Here is a 24841-nt window from a genome sequence, read left to right as displayed (position 1 = left end):
ACGGTTTCAAATTAGAATTTGATCCCCGACAAAAATACATAGGTTTCAATTAATAATAGATATTTTTATTTGTTCATTTATTTATTTTTGTAATTTCGAAATTGTGAGTTATTTGCGGAAATTTATAAAGAAAAACTAACAACTGTAATATATAAGTATCGGAAATGACTTCTAGCTTTGACAGTATGTTATGTATGGCTATAAAAATCTGATATTCATGAATTTTTCATTATTTTCTCTGTATGCAAGTTACCAAGTTACGTCAGGAGGCCTAAGGAGGCATTACAGTGTCTCCCTGAATTAAAGAGGTACTGGGGAAATTTATTGTTAAAGAAATTGAATTATCCCAGGTACACAGGGAGCCATTTAGTGCTTAGAAACTGAAATTTTTCCTTTATAAATGAAATTATCCAGAGAAATTGATTAAGGAATGAAGAAATTGATACTTTCAATTACTGTGTGAATTTAAGTACACTTTACAGTCGAACCTAGATTAAATGACCTTTTCAGACGATTGGTCTTTTAACCCTAATAAACTGCTGAATTTATTAAATGGACTTGTCCAGTTTCTATTTTTTGGGAACTGTCCTTTATCAATTTGTGGGATATCAAGATGAAAATTTGAAGTTACAGGTCAGCCAACAGTATAGAACCTGGTCAGACTGTATGGATGCGCAAGCTGGCCTGGCTCTTAGCTAATGGTGGAAAGGATAAGCCCTTTCCTATCCAGCAGGTTTAAAGGTTTAAACAGCACACCTCAAAATTTAAACTCCTCTGAGCACTCTGCATTTAGAAAAACAACCAAACCAATAGTCCACCCAACAATATAAGAGGATCGAAAAAAAAATCAAATTTTAGATAATCTCGGTCATAATAAATAGTGAAACATATAATTTGTCAGAAATTTAAGTTTTTATTAAGATCTGAAACCCCTTGACTAGGTAACTTTTGTAACCTCCAGGAGGAGAGTGTTAATAATTCCAGATTTTGAAACCTTTCATTAAGTTAATTTGACCACTTAAAGTGATTAAAATTGGTCATAATATTCTTTATTACCTCTATTTCTGCTGTTTTATAGAAATCTAAAAGGATGAACCTTGGTTTAAATATGTTAGTTTTTTTTTTCGTGTGTGACTCGACTAATGGAATAAATGTGATCGGTAATTCTCCTTGTGAATTAAAGAGAATGTTGCGATGATTGCCTAAACCTTACATTCAGCATCTATAGTGTGTAAATCAAGTCACAAGGTGTCACAAGATGACAGTTTTCCTGTAAAATAGCTTTCTGTAAAGGTTTGCTGAACTGCTTTTTGCACATTATCTTGTCTGTGCGAACATCAACTTTCTTTGTGAAATGTCAAGGGGGTACCAAGCAAAATGTCAAAGCTAGCATAGGTAATGGTCTGAAAGGTTTACTGGGAATGCATCAGTAACAGTAAAAGGCCATCATCTTTCAGACATTATATTATCTTAAATGAGCACCTGAAATAAATGCTTCAGTTGATTATCCTAAATTACTTGCCCCTGCTGGACATTGATTTGTATGTCCTGACATAATGCAAAGAAATGAAAAGATTTACTCCAGAATTAGAAATATTTTGGATGTTCTCAGCTAATCCAGGGATACAAACAAATTTTTTATGCCCCCTTAATGTGTAGATGGTAGTAAAGGAAGGAATTTTCGCTGCGACCAAATTTAACAGAATTATGGCCCTTTGTTGATTTTTTCACTATATACTATGTAGAAATTTTGTGAATGCAACTCCTCTTAAACCGGATGGCAGATTTTGCTTAAACTGCCAGGGATGAACAACTTTAATGTGTAGATGGTTGTAAAGGAAGGAATTTTTGCTGCGACCAAATTTAACAGAATTATGACCCTTTGTTGATTTTTTCACTATATACCATATAGAAATTTTGTGAACGCAACTCCTATTAAACTGGATGGCAGATTTTGCTTAAACTTCCAGGGATGAACAACCTTAATGTGTAGATGGAAGTAAAGGAAGGAATTTTTGCTGCGACCAAATTTAACAGAATTATGGCCCTTTGTTGATTTTTCACTATATACCATATAATTATATGTTGTCAGTGGGGGCATCCGTGTCCTTTGGACACAGTTCTAGTTAGTTGAATATAATAAACCACATTAGGTTTGACTGTATCCTAGTAAATCAACTTTGCCCATGACTGATGCGTCCAGCTGTTCGACTTTGATAGGCTGTGTGGAGTTATTGCGGTGATAATTATCTATTATGTCTATTGTATGGTATTGAATATAATAAACCACGTAAGGTTCGACTGTATCCTAGTAAATCAACTTCAGCCGTGACAGTTTAACATTCACTGCAGACATTGTGCTGTCTTCATTAAAGGACCTCGGTGGCAGCTAACGTGACATGTAGACAATGTATGTAGGTAAGTTTAAAGACCAAAAGGATGATTGTAACAGACAATTGTCAGGAAGTTCGGAAAATCCCATGGTAACAAAACAGATAATGTTCCGCTAGTAATTTGACATGATTTGACCTTATTAGACGACTAACTCACAGATTATGTGGGTTGTAAGACGGTTAAATGACCATTACAATTAGTGTGACATATGTCAGAGGTCTTCAAGGGAGGTAATAAAAGAAGATTATCTTTTTGTGTTAGTCTCATTGTCGTTTTTACTGCTTGTAAAATTTGTGACATATTAATTAAGATCTATATTATATTATAAAATAATATGAAATAGCTGAAACAATGAAAATATAATTGACAATATAAGAAATAAGTTAATGTGGCTTTTTAACAATTAAGGCCACTTTAATATGATTAGAAGAGTTGGGCCTTTAAATAGATTAGCTTCTGTGCTCATAAAATTTGCTTACATTTTGTTTTTGGTGAGAAATTCGCTCAGAAAACGATTATGGATGTTTTGGCACTGAATCCAAACTTCCCAACAAAGGTGTTGAGACTATTGCAGCAGTTTCTGCGGAAGGATACACCAAAGACGAAAATGCCATAAAAACTTATGATCTATCCACTTTTCCTTTAAAGTCGTACTTGGAGCAAAGTTGATCAATATGAATCCTGGTACAGTTGCTAAATACAGATGATGCCATTGCATGATGTTTATGGATTATATCTGTATAATTGCGCCAGTGATTTGTCTCGTGTAACAAACATGAAAAGAATTTAGGCATTACCCAACGAGGCTTGTGATTGTTTCAATTTGATTGTTTCACAAATTCAGTGCAGAAAATTATTTAAATTGAAATTGATGTAACAAAAAGTTTTATAGAAGACTTTCCTGTGAGAAATTTAATGCCAAGTTGAAGTTAAAATAAAGAAGAATTTACAAATTCTCAATTACAAGTTGTATTCATGTAATGTTTTGTTTCTAAGTTGTTATTATTTTTCAAGACCAAATTTTATTATAATAGATTCTTTTGGTTAAATTTAATAGTGACAATACATTAATATAGATAAAAAAAAAAAATACTGCTCACAGGAATATATCTATATTCTTCATTCATTTTAATATGATGTAAAGACAAGTCTCAGCATTCCATATCAGTTCACTCCATTCTTAAAACAGATTTATATGGTAATTCATAATGATAATTTATCATCAATTTTATTGTACATTATAGTTAAATTATTTTCGCAAAGAAATATGAACAAGTAACATTTAAGACTGATCAAAAGGCCTCCTTTTACATGTAACTAAAATTTCACAGTGAGTTAATAGAATCACCTTATAATTTATTGAAAGTGTATATAATTCAGTGTGTATATTTTATTGATCACTGGCAAGCTTATTTAAAGTCAGGCCTTCAACTTTTATTTTCTGTTTGAAAAAATGATTCTGTGTTAATTCAGTTTAGAAAATCCCACATTCAATTATTTCTGTAATTATGTCTCCCCCACCTCGGGGGGAGACATATTGTTTTTGCCCTGTCCGTCCGTCCGTCCGTCAGTCCGTCCGTCCGTCAGTCCGTCCGTCCGTCCATTCTTCGTTTCCGGACGATAACTAGAGTTCCTTTTGACCTACAGCCCTCAAACTTCATAGGATGATTGGTCTTATAGAGCTGATGATCCCTATTGTTTTTGGGGTCAGTAGGTCAAAGGTCAAGGTCACACTGACCGTTGGTCAATTTCTCGTTTCCGGATGATAACTAGAGTTCCTTTAGACCTACAGACCTCAAACTTCATAGGATGATTGGTCTTATTGAGCAGATGATTCCTATTGTTTTTGGGGTCAGTAGGTCAAAGGTCAAGGTCACAGTGACCGTTGGTCAATTTCTCGTTTCCGGATGATAACTAGAGTTCCTTTAGACCTACAGACCTCAAACTTCATAGGATGATTGGTCTTATTATGCAGATGATCCCTATTGTTTTTGGGGTCAGTAGTTCAAAGGTCAAGGTCACAGTGACCGTTGGTCAATTTCTCGTTTCCGGATGATAACTAGAGTTCCTTTTGACCTACAGCCCTCAAACTTCATAGGATGATTGGTCTTATAGAGCAGATGATCCCTACTGTTTTTTTGGGGTCAGTAGGTCAAAGGTCAAGGTCACAGTGACCGTTGGTCAATTTCTCATTTCCGGATGATAACTAGAGTTCCTTTTGACCTACAACCTCAAACTTCATAGGATGATTGGTCTTATTTATCAAATGATCCCTATTGTTTTAATGGTCAGTAGGTCAAAGGTCAAGGTCACAAAGCGACCGTTGGTTAATTTCTCCTTTCCGGATGATAACTAGAGTTCCTTTAGACCTACAACCCTCAAACTTCATAGGATGATGACGCCCGCCTGCCATACGCTGATTGAATAACCAGGATTTTCAAAATTGAATACCTGGTTAAAAACAAACAGTTTAGGAAGCATCTTCTCATACAACCTTAACAATAGAAACCATCCATAGACAGCCTTCATTGAAGTGACTACCGGGTATTTACATTATCTTATCTCCATTTCCATTCCTGCTTCCATTCACAGTTATTCTCAGCAGTGGGGGAGACATGCGCTTTTTTACAAAAGCATCCTCTAGTTTTTATAAGAAAGTGCATCAGATCACTGTAAGCTGTCTTCAGAACAGCGTTCCCACAGCAATTTATAAGTTGTCAGTGTTTCTAAAAATGAAAGATTGGGTAACGAAGATTTAAATATAGAGAGTGGACTTGTACATAATAGGTATCACGGGGTTTCCTTATTGTTTAATATGTTTTTTTATCGTTGGCAAACTAAATTTCCCCCTTAAATTCTTTTGATTTGACAGTTATATGAAATGATTTGTCGATAAATAACTTACTTAACCTTTAGAAAAGCTGAAGGTCCCTTCAATACAACTTTTATCATTTCTTGCAAGCACTTTAGGAAGTTGATGTATTTACCCACTGTGAATTGGTCATTGGTCAGTATATCCTCGCCCTCTTCAGTTTTATGTAATATACCGGTATATTTAGTATTGATTTGGTTGATGACAATATTTTCTATTTGTGATGATTTGGTTTATGACAATATCACAGTTGTCATGTGACTTCCGCAGATGTTTATTTTGATTTATGCGAAGAAGTTGGCAGTTTGATGGCAAGAAGCCTGGTTAGTTACATACTTGTACACAATCTAGGAACACTTTTACCCTTACCCTACTGAAACTGAAAAGTGATTGGCAGGTGCTATAGTAGTATAGAGCCAGGGCCAGCCTACACTCCATCTGTACAGGCTCTAACAAGGGGCTGCAAAGTCAGTTGTCCGTATTGCCCAGATAATGTCCTATAGCCGGTACGGACAATTGGAAATATTTAATAATTGACTACATATTTATCTTACAGACATGTTAAGAAAAGCATCATATAAAAACATTCAGTAAGCCAAAATTAGATTTGCCGGCCCAGCTCTAACGATACAAAATTAATACTGTTGGTTATGTTTTGGTCTTAAAATCTCGAAAACTTTCAATTTCCAAGTGAGGCAAATCCATTATTTAAATTTAGAAGGTTACTGGTTAACTTCCTGCCGGCAAATGATTGAATTATGCTGAACCCCAAAAAATTAAGAGACTTAAAAAGCAGAAGTTTTTTTTAGTATATTAAATGTATTGAATTGTCTATTTCAGGTCAGTCAGAAGGGGACTCCACAGACCATGGGAATTCCCCACAAGGAAAGTTGACCAGATCTAGAACCAGTGTAAGTTAATCATATCTTTATAAATATTATTACATTTTTTGACAAAAAAGGGAGACAACTATACTGACCTCAAAGATAAGTGTATTGTTCTTTATGACACAGGGAGTTACTTCCCTTATATCTATTGTTCAATTATGAGATAAGAATAAAAAGTTTTTGTTTTTTAAACAACAAACTTAACTTAGTAATTTTGTAGATTGCAGAATTGGGATGCATATTTATTTCAGGCATTTTACCAATTGTCTAACAATTTTGCAAGAAAATTATATATTAAACAAAGATGCGAAAGCATCAATAAGTTGTCAAATATCAGATCAGTGTGCAGAATTACATCATTTACATCTTAACCAATTGTCAATCTCTGCACATTCCAGTGGAAAATAAATGATAACTTATTTGTTGTAATTGTTATATAACTGGGCATTGTGTAAGTTAAGTGTGTCTGAGTAGAGATATATCCGTGTGTGTCTAATGATAAACTGCACATGTTTAAGATGACCTCAGTGTCTGACTACGAAGTTAACAAATAGATACAATGCTAGTTTAAAGCTGCATGTGTCCGGTTGAGCCAAAAATACTTTAACGAAATAAAATTTGAGAAAAATGTACGCTAAGCATATCATATGTAGAAATATGGTTCATAGTTGCTGTCTGATGATGGTTGCCACCGTTCGCTTTTCCGTCAGTACATATTTTGAAATTCTCCAAAAAAAAGTTTGATTGGTTTTATCCAGATATTGAAAGATGGACAAGTCCATTTAAGATATTTAGCATGGTTATATTTAAACCAAATATTTCCTAAAAGGGAGGAGTGGGCATATGTGACTTCATCAGCATTGCTATATAGCTTTAATTGCATCTTCATGATTTTAGCTGTCATAGAACCAAGATTCTAGATTAAGAAAAATAATAAATAAAAAAGTGTTAAAATCTATATAGAGAAACAATTGAATGTGTTATGAAGACAAGACAATATTTTCACAGATATGCTGACGATATTGGCATAATAGTTTGGAACCAGTCTATTAATCATGGTATATATCAATAAATATTGGCAGACTTTATATAGGATTACACCCAACTTTACTCGCAACAGTCAATGATGTATATTCTGGTCTACTTGGCTGTCACATGATCTCTCTAAGAAAAGAATTTTTTTTGTCGGAAAAAAATTTAGCTGGGTATAGTATTTTATGGTCAATATTTTTTGTATTTGTGAGAAAAACTAAGACTATTGAATCTTTTAAGTATGAACTGTCAAGGTATGGTGTCACACATTTGACAAATTAACATACAGGTCATTATTTGAGTTATATACAATTTAAGTTACAATGCTCTGTATTTAGGATATGCATTTAGAGTGGTATGAAATGGCATACCACTCTAAATAATTTAAAATGGACTTTTCCATTTTAAATAATTTAAAATGGACTTTTCCATTTTTTAGTGGAGACAAAACCATTCTTAATTATAGGAAATTTTTAAAAATAAATACTAACTGAACTATCGTTACAGTGCAGACCATGATAAGACGGTATGAATGTGCTGGCTGATCTTGGTCAGCACTGGCCACATGAGTGTGATTTATTCAGTTGCTGCCATCGGGCTAAGTGTTGTGGTACGGATAGTGTAAAAATTTGCTTCTTAAATCTTTTTATTTCCATTTATTCATTATGCAGGGCTTACTTTATATACAGGTAGGGAAAGGGTCCTTCCCTTAAATTTGGAGGGAAATGAAAAAGTATTTTTGCATAAGGGGACAGAAACTTTATGTAAATAATGTATTTAAAGGGAAAATTGTATGATTTAAAAGATTTTTTCTTCTGAGGGAAAGAAGCCCTTATAAAAGGCACCTGCTTAGGAAGAAAATAAAGGCCTGCAAATTGACAGAGGTATAGATTAATATTAAAGGAAAACATGTTTTGCATCAATAAAAGGCATGATTTTACTGTTAGTGATTAAAATTTCAGAACTTTCAGCTCGGTATCTCACCCATACAAAAGGTCCTGGAAGGTAATTTTGAGTACTGGCTTTCTAAGAAACATTTTATTAAAACATTGCCAACTTCACAGGAATGATCCTTCAACATTGTTTAAATGTGAATTCTATTTTGTGTTGCCATGGCAAAAGAAGGAAAAATCTATAAATATCCTTTGTTGCATAATAAATTATAAAAGTGATAAAACTGTAAGATAGGATTAAGATGTTATAATTCAAAAGAATTATGTTAATTATATGATTGGAGCTGTCATCAATAGAAACAATTTTTTTGAGGATCAATGATCGATACACATTTGAAAAACAATTGATAATTTTGACTAATTAATTAAATGTCTAGAAATTATGAAAATTCACCCTAAACATATACAAAAGCAGGTGTCTAAAACTATGATGTGATTACACATAGCAGTGATGAGAAAAAGAAATCGTGACATTAATTGGTGTTTTATGAAAAAGACCCATCATAATTGTATAAACAGAATAATTATGTTTTACACTGAAATCATTTAAACAGTTATGAAAGTGAATTATAGACAAGTATTTATTAGTTATTATCGATTATATCAGTGAATCGTCGATTTATGTCTTCCAATATCGATATAATAATAATACTGGAATCTATGATTCTTATACATATGATTTTGATTTGATTTTTAATTGTGCTGATTTTGCAAAACTCTGTATATCTTGTAGTCAGGGGAGATAATTTCCCTTAAAGTCATGAGAAAAGCTTCAGTATGTTTATTGAACTTTGTTTAGTTGTCTACCATTGCCAATTTTACAGACAGGTAAGATACACTATTTCAAATACTTCAAATACTTTGCTTTTTGTTTGAATATCAAAATAAACAACAACAAATGTACTTGGCAGCAGAATTTCAGAATTGATCATCTAAAGTTAGTTTATCTCATCAAGTAATTTTTTTTTTTTTTTTGTTCCTTCTGGTCAATTTCATTTGACACCTGGGTGTCTTTATATAGATATTGTATTAAAAATGGATGAAATCGATAAAAAAAACAAAAACATGACGTTTACAAGTCAAGGTACGTCAGATGTTAAAATAAAAGAGGTATATATAAAACAGAAGACACTAATTAACTGCATTAAGATCGTCAATGTGAGGCTTAATGATATCATGGCAATAATATAATTACCATGTGTGTCAAAGTTCTATACAGTCTGGTGTTTTGAGAATGTCTTAAGGGAAGAACCTTATGGGAATAACTTCATATGATAAAGGTTGCTATTGATATATTATGTTTGACTTCGATGTCTGTAAAAATAAATTGAGTTAGATATTCAAAGATGTTTTTCATTGTGAGCTTTCTACTTGAATATTTTATGCGATGATTTTAAATTCGAACTTGTTAATATGGTTACAAGATCTTGCATGTGAGGCAAGAGCTATAAATGTATCATTTTGTACTGTATCTGAACTTCAGGACTTGTTTTTGAAAAGTGATACCATCAAAAATAATTTGTGCAAATTAGTCAAGTGGTGATATTTGGTTCCTATTAAGTTTTCTTGTTAAGTGTGACAGGAATAATTTTCTGTAATTCATCTGTCAAATTATTTTTCACAAAAAATTTCCTTAAATGTTTTCTCACTGACTGTTGCTATAAATCAATATAACTTGATTACAAATTAGTATGGTTTGAAAAGGTCATTTCTGGTTAAAAAAGGAAAGACATTTATGTACAGTGAGTTGAAATAGTCAATTATAGTGTTTAAATGCTGTCACACAGCTTCTAAGCAATTTATGATGGTAAAACATAATAGTCTTGAAAGTGTTTGGAATGTTAGAAATGCAAAACAACATAAAAGGTCAATTCTTATGACGACAATACAACTGGAGCTTTCATGGCAAAGTGTTGATGTGGCTGCTATTAATTGAAAGCTTCTAAAGGGCTGTTGGTGGAATTCCATTCAAACTTTCAGGCTCCCATCTGTACCTATTTGGTTGTGATCTGTAACTGTTAGATTGTGATCTGTACTGCTGGGTTGCAATATACCTGTTGGGTTGTCGACTGTACCTGTTTGCTTGTCATCTGTACCTGTTTGCTTGTCACCTGTACCTGTTTTGTTGTCCCCTGTACCTGTTTGCTTGTCCCGTTTGCTTGTCATCTGTACCTGTTTGTTGTCACCTGTACCTGTTGGGTTGTTGACTGTACCAGTTTGGTTGTCGACTGTACCAGTTTGGTTGTCACCTGTACCTGTTTGGTTGTCACCTGTACCTGTTGGGTTGTCAACTGTACCTGTTTGTTTGTCATCTGTACATGTTTTGTTGTCATCTGTACCTGTTTGCTTGTCAACTGTACCTGTTTGTTTGTCCCCTGTACCTGTTGGGTTGTGATCTGTACCTGTATGGTTGTCACCTGTTCCTGTTTGGTTGTCACCTGTTCCTGTTTGGTTGTCCCCTGTACCTGTTTTTTTGCCATCTGTACCTGTTTGGTTGTCACCAGTACCTGTTTTCTTGTCTTATGTACCTGTTTGCTTGTCACCTGTACCTGTTTTGTTGTCCCCTGTACCTGTTTGCTTGTCCCGTTTGCTTGTCATCTGTACCTGTTTGTTGTCACCTGTACCTATTGGGTTGTCGACTGTACCAGTTTGGTTGTCGACTGTACCAGTTTGGTTGTCACCTGTACCTGTTTGGTTGTCACCTGTACCTGTTGGGTTGTCAACTGTACCTGTTTGTTTGTCATCTGTACATGTTTTGTTGTCATCTGTACCTGTTTGCTTGTCAACTGTACCTGTTTGCTTGTCCCCTGTACCTGTTGGGTTGTGATCTGTACCTGTTTGGTTGTCACCTGTTCCTGTTTGGTTGTCACCTGTTCCTGTTTTGTTGTCACCTGTTCCTGTTTGGTTGTCCCCTGTACCTGTTTTCTTGCCATCTGTACCTGTTTGGTTGTCACCAGTACCTGTTTTCTTGTCTTATGTACCTGTTTGGTTGTCACCTGTACCTGTTTGGTGTTGTCTTCTGTACCTGTTTGGTTGTGACCTGTTCCTTTTTGGTTGCCATCTTTATCTTTTTGGCTATTATCTGTAGATGTTGGGTTGTCACCTGTACCTATTTGGTTGTCATCTGTATATGTTGGGTTGTCACGTGTACTTGTTTGGTTGTCTGTTTGGTTGTCACCTGTACCTGTTTGGTTGTCACCTGTACCTGTTTGGTTGTCACTTTTGGTTGTCATCTGTATATGTCAAATTCCCACCATTCTGTTCCTGTTGGGTTGCCATCTGTACCTGTTGGGTTGTCATCTGTGCCTGTTTGGTTGTCACCTGTACCTGTTTGGTTGTCACCAATACCTTGTTTGGTTGTCACCTGTACCTGTTTGGTTCAAACTTAACAGAGTGATTTCTCCCATTAGCATAGAAGACCTTTTGGTCAGTTAGTCAACTTAGGCTAAGTCGCATTGTTACTTTGATTTTGTATTTCATTTCTGCATTTACCATTTATGACAGTTGGCCTTCAGTATTCACAGAAGTGGATGGCCTAATAAAGTCAATGACTCTCATCATTTTTAAGGATAATAGTAGGTCAAATGACACTCAACTTGTAACTGCACAGTCCTTCTGATTCACATAATAATGCACATCAAAGGGGGTTAGGCATACATGTTGTTCTGAGCTGTTATGATACATAATGCTGAATGATTCAGGACTAAATAGATCAAATGGCATTGTCTAAATTGTTTTAATTCTTTTTCACAGTGCACTTTGCATAATATTGTTTGGGGGTGGAGCAAATATTTAGTGTGCCGATCAAGAGGGTCCGTAGTGCTAAGTATCTTCAAACCCTGGGAAATTTGATATGTACTTTAATTCATTTCAGTGAAAAATCACACAAATGCTATAGAAAATCATGCAAAAATTTTACTCATGACCCCCTCTGCATCCCTAACCCTCAATGTGGAATATGCAACGCCACTAATTGAAAATTTGCGACCCTATGTAGTTAAAAAGCCCTGAATATGCATATGCATTTTATTCTGACTTACATAGGAAAAATAACAAAACTTGTTGGATGAAAGACCTTAAATTAATATGGTATGTATTCAATCTTATATGAATATGTTTATTATTATTAGTAAAGGTATGAAAAAATATATCATCAACATTTTCTTTTTTTATTACCCTCCATAGTGAGAGTTATGAAATGGTGAGTGATTTTGGAATGAATGATGAGCTTTGACAGTATTTTGTCGCACTAGTATCTTTAATGTAAACTGACTCCATTATGTTATTTATATGAAATATTTATAGGGAAATTATAGATGAAAGTGTTGCCTTATTAGCAATATGGTTATTTTCTCAGTGGTAAAAAGGAAATTCTTTAGTATTCTACAGGAGTTAAATGTGTACCATTTTAATGTTTTAGATGGAAAATTGTTTCATCTCCAGGATAGGTTTTAATTTGTTGATTCTGTTAGGATATTGTTTATAGATTTGTAATCTTGTTGATTTCATTGGTGAAAAAGGAAGAACCATTGAAAATTGCCAAATATAGCAAAAATAAAATTGCTTCAGGTTGGGAGTTTAAATGATTGAGTTTGTATATATAGTGACTACTGGTTAATGCCAGCGTGTGTGAAGGAACAAAATACAGTCATATTCTCCAGTTGGGTTCTTGTTTTGGTGTTGATTGCATTTTATAGCTCGACTATTCGATAAGAATAAGTAGAGCTATTGCAGTCACCCGAGCGTCGGCGTCGGCGTAACCACTTATGTTAAAGTTTTTGTAATAGTTCAAATATTTTCAAAGTCCATTGACATATGGCTTTGAAACTTTGCACACTTGTTCACCATCATGACCCCAACCTGTAGACAGGAGGAGGTAACTCTATCAAGCATTTTGACAGAATTATGCCCCTTTTTCGACTTAGAATTTACGTTAAAGTTTTTGTAATAGTTCAAATATTTTCAAAGTCCATCGACATATGGCTTTGAAACTTTGCACACTTGTTCACCATCATGACCCCAACCTGTAGACAGGAGGAGGTAACTCTATCAAGCATTTTGACAGAATTATGCCCCTTTTTTCGACTCAGAATTTACGTTAAAGTTTTTGTAATAGTTCAAATATTTTCAAAGTCCATTGACATATGGCTTTGAAACTTTGCACACTTGTTCACCATCATGACCCCAACCTGTAAACAGGAGGAGGTAACTCTATCAAGTATTTTGACAGAATTATGCCCCTTTTTCGACTTAGAATTTACGTTAAAGTTTTTGTAATAGTTCAAATATTTTCAAAGTCCATTGACATATGTCTTTGAAACTTTGCACACTTGTTCACCATCATGACCCCAAACTGTAGACAGGATGAGGTAACTCTATCAAGCATTTTGACAGAATTATGCCCCTTTTTCGACTTAGAATTTATGTTAAAGTTTTTTTAATACATCAAATATTTTCAAAGTTCATTGACATATGGCTTTGAAACTTTGCACACTTGCTCACCATCATTACCCCAACCTGTAAACAGGAGGAGGTAACTGTATCAAGCATTTTTTTTACTATCAAGCACTAAGAATAGTCGAGCGTTGCTGTCCTACCGACAGCTCTTGTATATGTATATACATGCATATGTAGTTGAGATTTATATCATTCCCTATCTGTGTGTGGAAAGTGAGCAGAATCGAGTCAATGACATACAATACTGATCTCACAACTGATCTGTCTGGAAAGAAAAATATTTAAATTTAAGGCACATTATGTCCTAGAAATAAATTATTATTTTTCCTCTTTAGAAAGGGGGAAATATTGTATAATAGTGTTAAATGATGGATTTAAGGCATATTAGATTCTTATCAGTCCATAAGGAAGTGGCATTGAAAGTGAAATTATTTATTTTAACATAAAGGTAACGTTCACTTAAATAAAGACTAGTGTTTTTTTGACTCCCGTACAAAATAAATAATACATATAACTTTACTAATTGCCAAGAACCAAATATCATCTTTAATTGCCTTAAGAATTCAAATATAAAACACCAAAAATAAAAAAAGTTTTTAGAGATAAAAAGAATAGCAATATTTTCATAAAGCCTCTGCTTTCACACATATAGATTGCATGTTATCCTTATGCATCAAGTCCACAACGCTTCAACGAATCGTAAAAGGAAAGACTATTCCATGCACGAGACAATGTCAACCCCAGACAAGTTGATAAGAATTACATTTTAAGGCTCAATGGGCCTTTAAATTGTGTGTAAAATCCTCACTTAAGTGAAGTCAGATCTGCAAAATTAAATTTGCATTTCCATGCTGTATTAAATCTTATAGAGCAATTGATTGTGTCTGGCTGCAAGTGTCTGAGAACTTGTCTTACATTGTCATATTCAGTATCTATACAGACTGTCTTGTCTGAAAAGTCTGTGATAAAATATAATAAGTTTGTTGGCAATATCATAAAGATAATTGTTCGGAGGTCATTCTTGAAAATTGATAATGGTCATAAATGGCTTAAATGTTTAAGTTGAAATAGTAAGTTCAAAGGTCATTCTTGAAAGTTAGTTGTGGTTATACTTAAATATTTAAGTTTAAATATTAAGTCTATTGGCATTAGTATATAGAAATAATAAATGTTCGGAGTTCATTCTTAAATAAAAGTTAGTAATGGTCATACTTTAATGTTTAAGTTTAAAAATTATTATCTATGAAAGATCAATTAAATTGTGAAGTTGCATTAATCATTTCCTTGTCAGCTCTATCAACTAATGACAAACCTGGTTATGTATATCCTAAATGGACCACAAATCAATGACTCCTTAGATGAGTGGTAGACAACTTTAACTCTTACTATATTGTAAATATCTTAAATGGACATTATTAATTAATTAAAGGTAAAATTTGCAAAACATGTAATGGTTACAAATGAAGAGTGAACAGTGCAGACCATGATCAGATGACACAGATGTGCAAGCTGTCATCTTCGTCAGTACTGGTTGTTTGTGGTTTAGAATCTGTTGCTTAATAACCCGCAGACTTAAAGGTTTAAGCAATAAACCAATCTTCTAATATGTGTCTCTCATATGGGCAAGGAGACGTATAAAAAAGTTGCTTTTTTTAATATTTTAAGTAGATATAAAAATTTCTATGAGATATATTGGTTAAAAAAATTTGAGTTTCAATGATTATAAATGCCACGCTGCTGCTTTCATTCCCTTTTAATGATGTACTGACATTCAGTACTGATGAGATTTCTGTCTCATTTAAATGTATTTATATGCAACATTAAATTGGATACGCTGCTTTAAATTATTTGGCGAGAAGCAATCTATTGGATATGCTATGAGATTGGTCTCTTTAATTTATAGTGTGTGACCTTTTAGGAAGTTATATGATGAATTTGTGGAAATAAAGTGAAGTATCATAATGCACTTCCCCAGAAACAGTTTAAAGCTAGTATATGAAGTGGCGTGTCTAAAAGTACTTTTATCATGAAACTTAATGGATATAAATATTTATGTACGGATGTGTAGAACGTGGAAATTAAGATCAAGATTTACAAGTGGAATGACTGTTTCTATTGATACGCAGGCAGGAATGGGAAGTGAGCCAGTATTTGTTGATTGGTGTTCAATTAATTTGTCAGAGTGTTTTTGTTTTTAGAGTGAAATATTGAGTGATTGGAGGGGAACAACTTTAAGGAATTTTCAAGCCTGTGCCACTTCCACGTTAAGGATTTCACTCCTTGGAGTATTTAATGCCTGGAGTGCGGACTAATAAATTGTCAAAGAGAAAGGACTTAAAGGATTTTTAATTGGACATATTGTATAGTGTAATGTGCATTGCTTAATATAAACCAGTACGTTTTCATGAAAAAATATGTGTTAATATACAAGAAGACTGAAAAGGATATATTGTAATTTTTGCTTGACTGCAGAATGAAAAGGCTGATTAAATCAAAGGTAAGGAAATAAAGTCTGTGTTTGTTAAAATCAAATAAGGATCTTGATAATGTTGACATGAAAAGTACCCCCAAAAATTTGCATAACACATGTAGTAATTATCTTACACCAGTTTGTTGATTTATTATAAAAAATGTTTTCTTGTATGAAAAAGAAAAATTGAAATTTTATTAACTTGAGTATGATGTAAAAATGATATTTTATTACCATTATAATTGAGCCGCGTCATGACAAAACCAACATAATGGGTTTGAGACCAGCATGGATCCAGACCAGCCTGCGCATCCGCGCAGTCTGATCAGGATCCATGCTGTTCGCTTACAAACCATATAACAAGTAGAGAAACTGATAGCAAACAGCATGGATCCTGATCAGACTGCGCGGATGGGCAGGCTGGTCTGGATACATGCTGGTCGCAAACCCTGGAATTATGTTGGTTTTGTCGTGACGTGGCTCATATGTATTATTACCATTATATACTACTATAAACCAAGTTTATGGTAAAGAGTGCATTTCTCATTGTTTTGTTGTTGAGCGCCTGTTACATTACTAAGCACCTAATAAGGGAATAAAAATATTCAATGATGCATCATATTATATTATAATGTGTCAAGCTCCCGTTTGTAACAATTAAATGAACAATATTTTAACCCACAATGTGTTTGTAAATGTTTAAAAATGTGACAATATTCTTTCCATTTATGGAATTTATGACTGCTGAAGAATATAGAGTGAATATGTATATACATTTTATATACATTTACATTGTGTATACATGTATAATATATATATACCGGTACCGTTGGCCTAGTGTCTGCCGTAGGATAGGGAGGTCAAAAAAGGTGTGTAATGACTGGCCCTTTCAGTAGGGGTGACACTATAAAAAAGACCTTTTAATAGGGCTGAAACAGAATTTTTTTTTATATCCAGTTAACGTTGGTGGTTTTATTCAGGTGCCTTGATGCACAGGGGACGGAACAGAGGTCTTTCTCTGCCAGAAATTTAGCTTGAGATCGTGTGACCTAATGCCCTCACAGTGTCCCTGCAATAAAAGATATTTCAGATTTACATAACCATGAGTATATGACTCAGAACTGTGCAATAGATCAATTTAAATGGAAAATTTAATGTATGAATTAATTAACATCACCCTGAGTCAATTTGCTAATTTAGTGAAAGTTATTTAAAAAACTTTATTTATAAATAATGATATTTATCTTTAATAATTTCCCCCTTAGGTGTCATACTGTCAAATTTATCATGGGGGTTAAATGGGAGCTTTGATAAAATTACAGTGGTAGCAGTGAGACCGTAGCCTAAATATTGTCCGGTTAATATCTGTAAATATTGCCTGTTTAATATCTTTTAGTTTTACCTTAATTTCATATTCAAATTTTGTTTTACCTGAACTTTGTATTAATTAGAACATCAGTTATTTCATGCACTGATTTTGAATGCCCACTAATGTTTTCACTAAAAGGTTTGAATACTTACAGAGAGTGGTATAGATGTATATTATTTGAAACAATAGGTGCACATCCAGTTATCACCTCATTAAAACATTTTAAATTTCAATATATCAAATGAATAGACACCTTGTAAATGATATAGCCTCTTAAATGCAACAGCTGTTAATGTAAACCCTTCCCTGAATCCCCCCTCTCATACATGTGAACTTTTTTCCATGATCAAGTGGTAGACTTTTCTTCAAAAAGAGGGAGATTTTAGAATTTGCAATAAACAAAGAAGGAAGTTCTGACATCAAAAATATTGAGATTTCTTTAATTTGTGAAAATACCCCTTATTTTAAGAAAAATCTTTGAAAATACGGCTGCAGAAAGTGGGAGTCTCCCGCTAAAAGTGGGGAGTTCACATGTAATTGCCCTCCCCACACCCCCCCACCCCAAAAAAAGCATAAAGTTTATAATAACATCTCCTGCACGTTCATCCTGCCTTATTGCATGCACCAATGAGTTTCTTTATGTCAGTTAAAATAGAAAACAAAATGAAGATTTAAGGGAAATTTTTTATAGTGAAAATATGAATATCTTGGATGTAGAAATTGACAAGGTGATCAATTGAATAGGTTAACAAGGGTTAAGGTGAAGTGTGTCACATTTTTTGACAGTTATATGTTTATATCATATATGATAATTATATATATATGAGCCCGTATATTTACCTAATTAATGTGTGTTATACATTAATGATATGTATCAGGTCGGTGTTGAAATAACTGATATTATGCGTGTTTTTTGGATGGTCCATGATTAGTGGTTTTGTGGGGGATTTTTCAGTTTTATCGAAACCTGTAACTTTCAACAAATTCAAGTGCACTGTGTTTACTTAAACGTGTTATAAATAATTAAAAAAAAATTAGAATAAACCTATTTTTTTTTCGACAAACATGAAAACAGAGGGAATTAGTTTGGCAAGTGCTTTCTTGAAAGTAGAGGTAAGAAATGCCATCAGAGGTTTTGTACATCATGTATAGTTATAATGTCTTTATTGCTAAGCTTATTAGTGTTGTGTTTCTTTACTTCAATCAAGCAATGATGAAATTGACGAGGCATGAAAAAGATCGGTTTTTCAGAATTGCATATTACATTACTATATATGTTACAGAGTTAATTTAGAGATGCATTATTGATAGAGATGTACTGAATTCTGTATCAGAAGCTATCAAGTACATGTGACTCAATTTACGAATAATGTATGTTTCAAAGGGAAAAAGGTACTGCATGATATATTGATGAATGCATACTTTATTCCAGGTTTTTAATGAAGCATGGCACAGCATTCTTAAAATGCATTTGAGCGGCGTCACGACAAAACCAACATAATGGGTTTGCAACCAGCATGGATCCAGACCAGCCTGCGCATCCGTGCAGTCTGATCAGGATCCATGCTGTTCGCAATCAGTTTCTTTACTTGTAATAGAGTTTGTAAGCGAACAGCATGGATCCTGATCAGACTGCACGGATGTGCAGGCTGGTCTGGATCCATGCTGGTCGCAAACCCATTATGTTGGTTTTGTCGTGACACGGCTCATTTTATCATCATGTCAGAAGATGCACATCGAAGCTTGTAATGAAACAAGTGTATCCGGGTTTTAATATCTCATGGTGTCCCGCTGGTACATCAGAATATAAAATTCAAATAACATCAGGATATATCTATTTGTGGAATATGGTGACAAATTTCACACTTCTTTACAAAACAACTTGTTAAAAAAAGTCGAGGTAGACTGCCTGAATTAAATCGTGATATAAAAGCGTACTGAATAGTTGGGTAAATAAACAATTAATTTTTAGCTTTCAGCAATCTGTGTTTTGCTGCAAAGGGAAACTGCCAAGTATTATTTTTCATATAAGACAAAGTAATTAAATCATGGTTATAGACAACTAAATTTTTCGGACACAAATTTTATCCTGTGACATTTAGCCTCTGCCTTCTAGTGACACTCAGTTCAGTAATGTGTGTGCTTTAAGGGTACATGGTAATAATTTACTTGTCCATGATTGTAAAATAAATAATGTGCATATGAAGATACAATGTACCTCAGGTTTTTTTTTCTTTCATCATTTTTATGTGCTCCGTTTCAATTATGACCCTGGTCTTCTTAAGTGCCAATATGGAGATAGGTCATAAGATAGTAGATGACCCCTAATGATTTTTATTTCAGTCTGTCAGAGGTCAAGGTCACTGTGGCTTTGACCAAGAAAAGCTTGTCTGACTTAGGGGTTATCACTATATAATATCAGAGTTACAGAGACATAATGTTACAGGGATTAAACAATAAAAATCTAGCTAATCTTTGCTTTTAATTTGTGATACAAAAATAGTCTTAGGACAGTTTCTTCAATATAGGTCCTGTCATAATATTTGAAAGTATATAGGACATGCTATATTTCATTTAAGCTTCTAGCTACATCAGTTCACTCCATACCATTTTATTCTCAGGTGATCAACTTTGGGCCAACCAGGCTCTCTTGTTTATCTAAAGAAACTTGATTTATGTAAAGAAATAAACAAAAAGGTAACAGATGTTGATTCAAAAGGAATAAGATGACAGTATTATTTTGTTTATATGGAATACTGAATACATTCAGTACTGAATTTATGGAGACTGTCATACGATACTACTTTAAAACAGAGTGGATTTATAAATAATTTATAATAGCCACTTGGCAAATATTTAGCTGAATTTGTTGAAAATGGAAGGAAATTTAATACCATCAAGATAATTATGTTACTTGTTCATTTGAGCTTGTAAATTTCTATTTGTGAACAAAAGAGCTGGAGTAATTTGAAGAAAATATTAAGGATTTTAACAATCTATGGTAGTTATGGTAAATATTTGTGGTTACATGTTAATGTTAAGGTTTTCGAATAATAATGATGGTAATTATTGTAAACATGCATTTAGTGCACGTTAATTCGATCTTAATTTATTAAAAGAACAATACAGTAGGCGGTTAATTACTACTACAATCACATGTTGGTAATGCTTTCAAAAGTAAAATTTAGGAAACATCAATATTGGATGACAATTATTGACATATTTCACTTACTTCCCTGTCTTAATGGTATAAGTCAAATACATGTTCTGTACTTAACATTATGATTTGTATTGTTTATAACTGCCCATAATGCAATTGTTTTTCTCATCACTGTAAGCAGGGTGCACAATTTTAGATAAGGCACCTGTTTTCGTTTTGAATTTTCATCATTTCTAGACAATTTATTAATTATTAAAAATTATTGATTTCAAAATCTGTTTCGATATCAATTGATCGATGATCATTATATATAAGATCTATGTTAAAGCAAGATTTACTTCTATAAACGACACTCACTCATTGCACACATTAATGATCCTCCATAACCCTACAGTTTAAAGATTTGACCGTGCTTTGAAAAATTTACTTAAATTTTATTTTCAATAAATTATTGCTGGCATCACTAAGATCTATATTGATAAATTACATTTCAGAAATTCCAGATGCATGAAGCACTAGTAGAAAGTAAACTTTGAAATAATGATAATTTTATTTCTGTTCTTTCAGTCCGAGTCCAAGTTGTTTTCACCAATCTCTGAGAAGTTGCAAGGAAATTCTCTTCAACCTGTCACAAAGATCTCAAAGAGGGAGTCATTGAAGGTAAGAGTTGATGATGTCAGAACATCCATAATTAAACCTTAACCTGCTTTGTTAAATTTGAATAATGGAATTGCCCTGCTTTGAATTTGAAACAGTCCATCAGGTTTTAAAGGAACTCCACTAAGGCCCAAAAACTTAAGAACTTAAAATTTAAAATTCTTACATAGACAAACTGAGGCTCTTAAAAAGGAAGATATTTAGAAGATGAAATAGATATTAAACTCTAAAATAAATTTGAAAATTGTATTTTTGTGCTGTTCCTAGCCCGATTTGAGTTAAAAAGAGTACTTGCAACGTTTTTCAATTTTGGGTCATTTTGCATAATTAGAATTATTTTTCTGGAAAAACAGTGTGAGCAATGATCTGAAATTTTGCGCACAAGTTATTGATTTAGAAACACTAATCTCAAAAAATTATTTCCAGCCCCATTATGTCAAAAAACCACAGTGAAGTCCCTTTAAGGAATATTGATAAATCAACCTTTCCACATTATAGAGTCTAGTCAGAGTGCATGGAGGTGCTCTAATTTAGTTGCCCAGGCACTTTGGTCCCATAAGAATAACTGTTAAATTTTTTCCCCTCTAAATTTTGCATATAGACTTGCCCTCTGTTGAATTTGAAACTGTCCAATGTTTAGTGAGCATCCAACATAATGCATCGAGTCTGAGATTGGACAGAATGTAAAAGCTTGCCAGTTGCTTTATACTGGTGACTTGCTGCTTGCATTAACCTTTAAAGATACCCTTTATAATATCCTGAAAGACTTTCTAACTGTTGATGATCAATTTTAAGGAAATTAACATGGAAATATAAAAAAAGTCAGCCGACAGTATAGAGCCTGGTCAAACTGCACTATGTACAGGCTGACCTGGCTCTATATTGATGACAATAAGGCTAATCATTTCAGTTCCATAGGTAAAGGTTAAGATGGCATAGATCAACTCATTTATGTTGTTTTAACCTAACCTTAAATTGTTGCTATATACATGAGGTATGTTATTATGGTACAGTAAAAATATGACACTGTTACTGAGTAGTACACTTCACATGGTTGCATGACATGAAAGTAATTATCGGAAAAATATTGCATGTATAAAATACTAAGAATTTATCATAGTGGAATATGTATAATGACATACAGGTTGTTTTGTACAAATTTTTGTTATAACACTACATGTGAAGTGTCATCATTTGTTCAACTAGTCTTGATCCATTGGTCTGATGATACATAGCTTTTGTGTCAGGTGTACTTTTGTATTTGAATTTTCCCAAGGTTATTGTAAAAGTTGATCTCTGTATTTTAAGTTACCCTCTGAGCACTTATCCTTTTTTCAATACATCAAACTGTGAGTTTTAAGCATTCTTATCAAAATGACTCCTAGGAAATAAAGCTAGCTGGAACTTGTTTGGACGTTGGTCAGTGTTTCTTTATGAATTCTTATGACAAGCTTTGCTGGGGAAAATTTTAATAATGATGTAGCCTATGCATGGCTTTTTGAAGGGGACAATTTTATGTAAGTGCACTAAATCAACTAAAAGGGAAAAAATCTGAAATCAAACACCCAACAACAGAGAATGGAGCATAGCCACATATTTAATCAAATGTTCAATTATAAATTGCAATTTAACATGCAAGGCTATCTCTAGTGACAGCTTTCTGTCTTTCAATCCATTAAATTATCAACAACCTGATCTAAGTCAGGTGCTGTTAAGTCATGGTTCCAGTGACAATTAGACACAGTTGCATCTTTGAGGGGAGAGGGGATGTATCTTTCTTGGGCAAGGGTAAACAGTCTGTATTCTGCTGTTGAATATAGGATGCTTGGGAATTTGTTTCCTCTTAAAAAAATGAAGAACTTTACATATATATTTATGTAAAGTTGCCAAAATTATGGTATGATGATAACTGCTTGTTTTTGGAAAGAAAAAAAACTATTTGCAGCTGAAAGGTCAAGGCCATTGGCTTTCTCTTCCTGTAGCTGAAAGGTCAAGATCATTGTACAGAATTTTCGACCTTGAGAAGATGGTTTTGTCTGGTTACAAAAAGACCAGCTAGCTCGAGATCTTTTTGCCAATTTTGAATAGGTTTATTAATTGTCTGTACCCTAATGTTATAAAGAAATTACTCTAAAGGTAATCATTAAGTGACAGTTTTAAAGCCAATATTGGGGGGGGGGGATGATTATGTGCAGAGTTAAGTGTATTAAGTGTGTTGTGGTCAGAAGTAAGTGCATCATGGTTAAGTGTATCATGTTTAGAGTTAAGTGTATCGTGTTTGGAGTTTAGTTTATCTCTATCGTTTGATCAGTAATTAACTGTTGGCTAAAAATTCTTATTTAGTATATGGAGTTTTCATGGATGATTTCTGACCATCACCTTTTACTGATCATAATTTTGTTACATTTTTAAGGCTGATTTAGGAAAATATTTTGAACATTAGATAAGAGTTATTTGAAGAAATGTTTGAATATCTAAAATCTCGCCCAGTATTCTTATACATCTAGTAACTGGTATTCCTATTTGATTAACACTAATTTCACTAATTTAGAATGATTTTACTAATTTATGATAATGATTTCACTAAATTATAATGATTGCACTAAATTATAATGATTTTACTATTTTAGAATAATTTCACTAATTTAGATTTACTAATTGATAATGTTTTCACTAATTTTTTTAATAATGACTTCTCTAATTTAGAATGATTTCACTAATTTATTTCACTAATTTATAATGATTTTACCAATTTAGACTTACTAATAATTAATGATTTCTCTAATTCATAATAATGACTTCACTGATTTAGAATGATTTCACTAATTTATTAGCTCGACTTTTTTTTTTTTGAAAAAAAAAAGTAGAGGTATTGTTATAGTCAGGTCGCCGTTGCCGTTGCCGTCTCCGTTGCCGTTGCCGTCCGAAAACTTGTACCTGGATCATAACTTTTTTATTTCTTGCTGTATTGTCTTCATACTTGGCCACAACAACCCTTGGGACAAGACCCTTCAGTAGACCACACTAACCTTGACCTTCATCCATAAATGACCTTGACCTTCAAGGTTAAAAGTCCAATTTTTGCTTGTTCATGCTGTTATTGGCTGTTACTTTGTTATTTTTGAATGGATTGTCTTCAAACTTGAACATAATAATTTTCAAGGATATCCCTTAAAAATAACCAGTCAGACCTTGACATTCACTCATCAATGACCTTGACTTTGAAGGTCAAATTATTGAAATTTTCATTTTTTTGGCTATTATTGGCTGTAACTTTGTTATTTTTGAATGGATTGTCCTCAAACTTGAACATAACAATCTTCAAAGATAACTGTTAAAAATATACCGAAAGACCTTGACCTTCACTCATTAATGACATTGCCTTTGAAGGTCAAATTATTGAAATTTTCATTGTTTTGGCAGTAACTGACTGTAACTTTGCTATTTTTGAAGGGATAAACTTCATATTATAACAGAACATTCTTAAGGACCAGACCTTGTTGTTTATCAAACCCAAATTTGCTTGGGCTCTTTAATGACCTTGACCTTGAAGGTTATATTACTGAATTTTCTCAGATTGTGCATTTATT

At 33.3% G+C, this 24841-nt stretch overlaps 1 protein-coding gene across 11 annotated transcripts in view; it reads left to right on the top strand.

Moving 5' to 3' along the window:
• Positions 1-24841, top strand: part of LOC132750564 (oxysterol-binding protein-related protein 8-like) — a 93775-nt gene that overhangs the window by 39698 nt on the left and 29236 nt on the right. For 8 of the 11 annotated variants that reach the window (XM_060740557.1, XM_060740556.1, XM_060740562.1 and 5 more), the window contains 2 exons: positions 6107-6177; positions 21162-21254. In XM_060740557.1, coding sequence (XP_060596540.1) covers positions 6107-6177; positions 21162-21254 — 164 coding nt within the window. Of the gene's footprint in view, positions 1-6106; positions 6178-15510; positions 16093-18484; positions 18548-20314; positions 20445-21161; positions 21255-24841 lie in introns of those variants that run through there. The other 3 variants (XM_060740566.1, XM_060740565.1, XM_060740567.1) reach the window with 3 other exon arrangements.

Source organism: Ruditapes philippinarum, unplaced genomic scaffold (assembly GCF_026571515.1).
Source record: "Ruditapes philippinarum isolate M1 unplaced genomic scaffold, ASM2657151v2 ctg6999_1_1_1_1, whole genome shotgun sequence".
Taxonomy (NCBI): Eukaryota; Metazoa; Mollusca; class Bivalvia; order Venerida; family Veneridae; genus Ruditapes; species Ruditapes philippinarum.
Note: the sequence above shows the minus strand (reverse complement) of the source record. Positions and strands in the feature narration are given on the sequence as shown.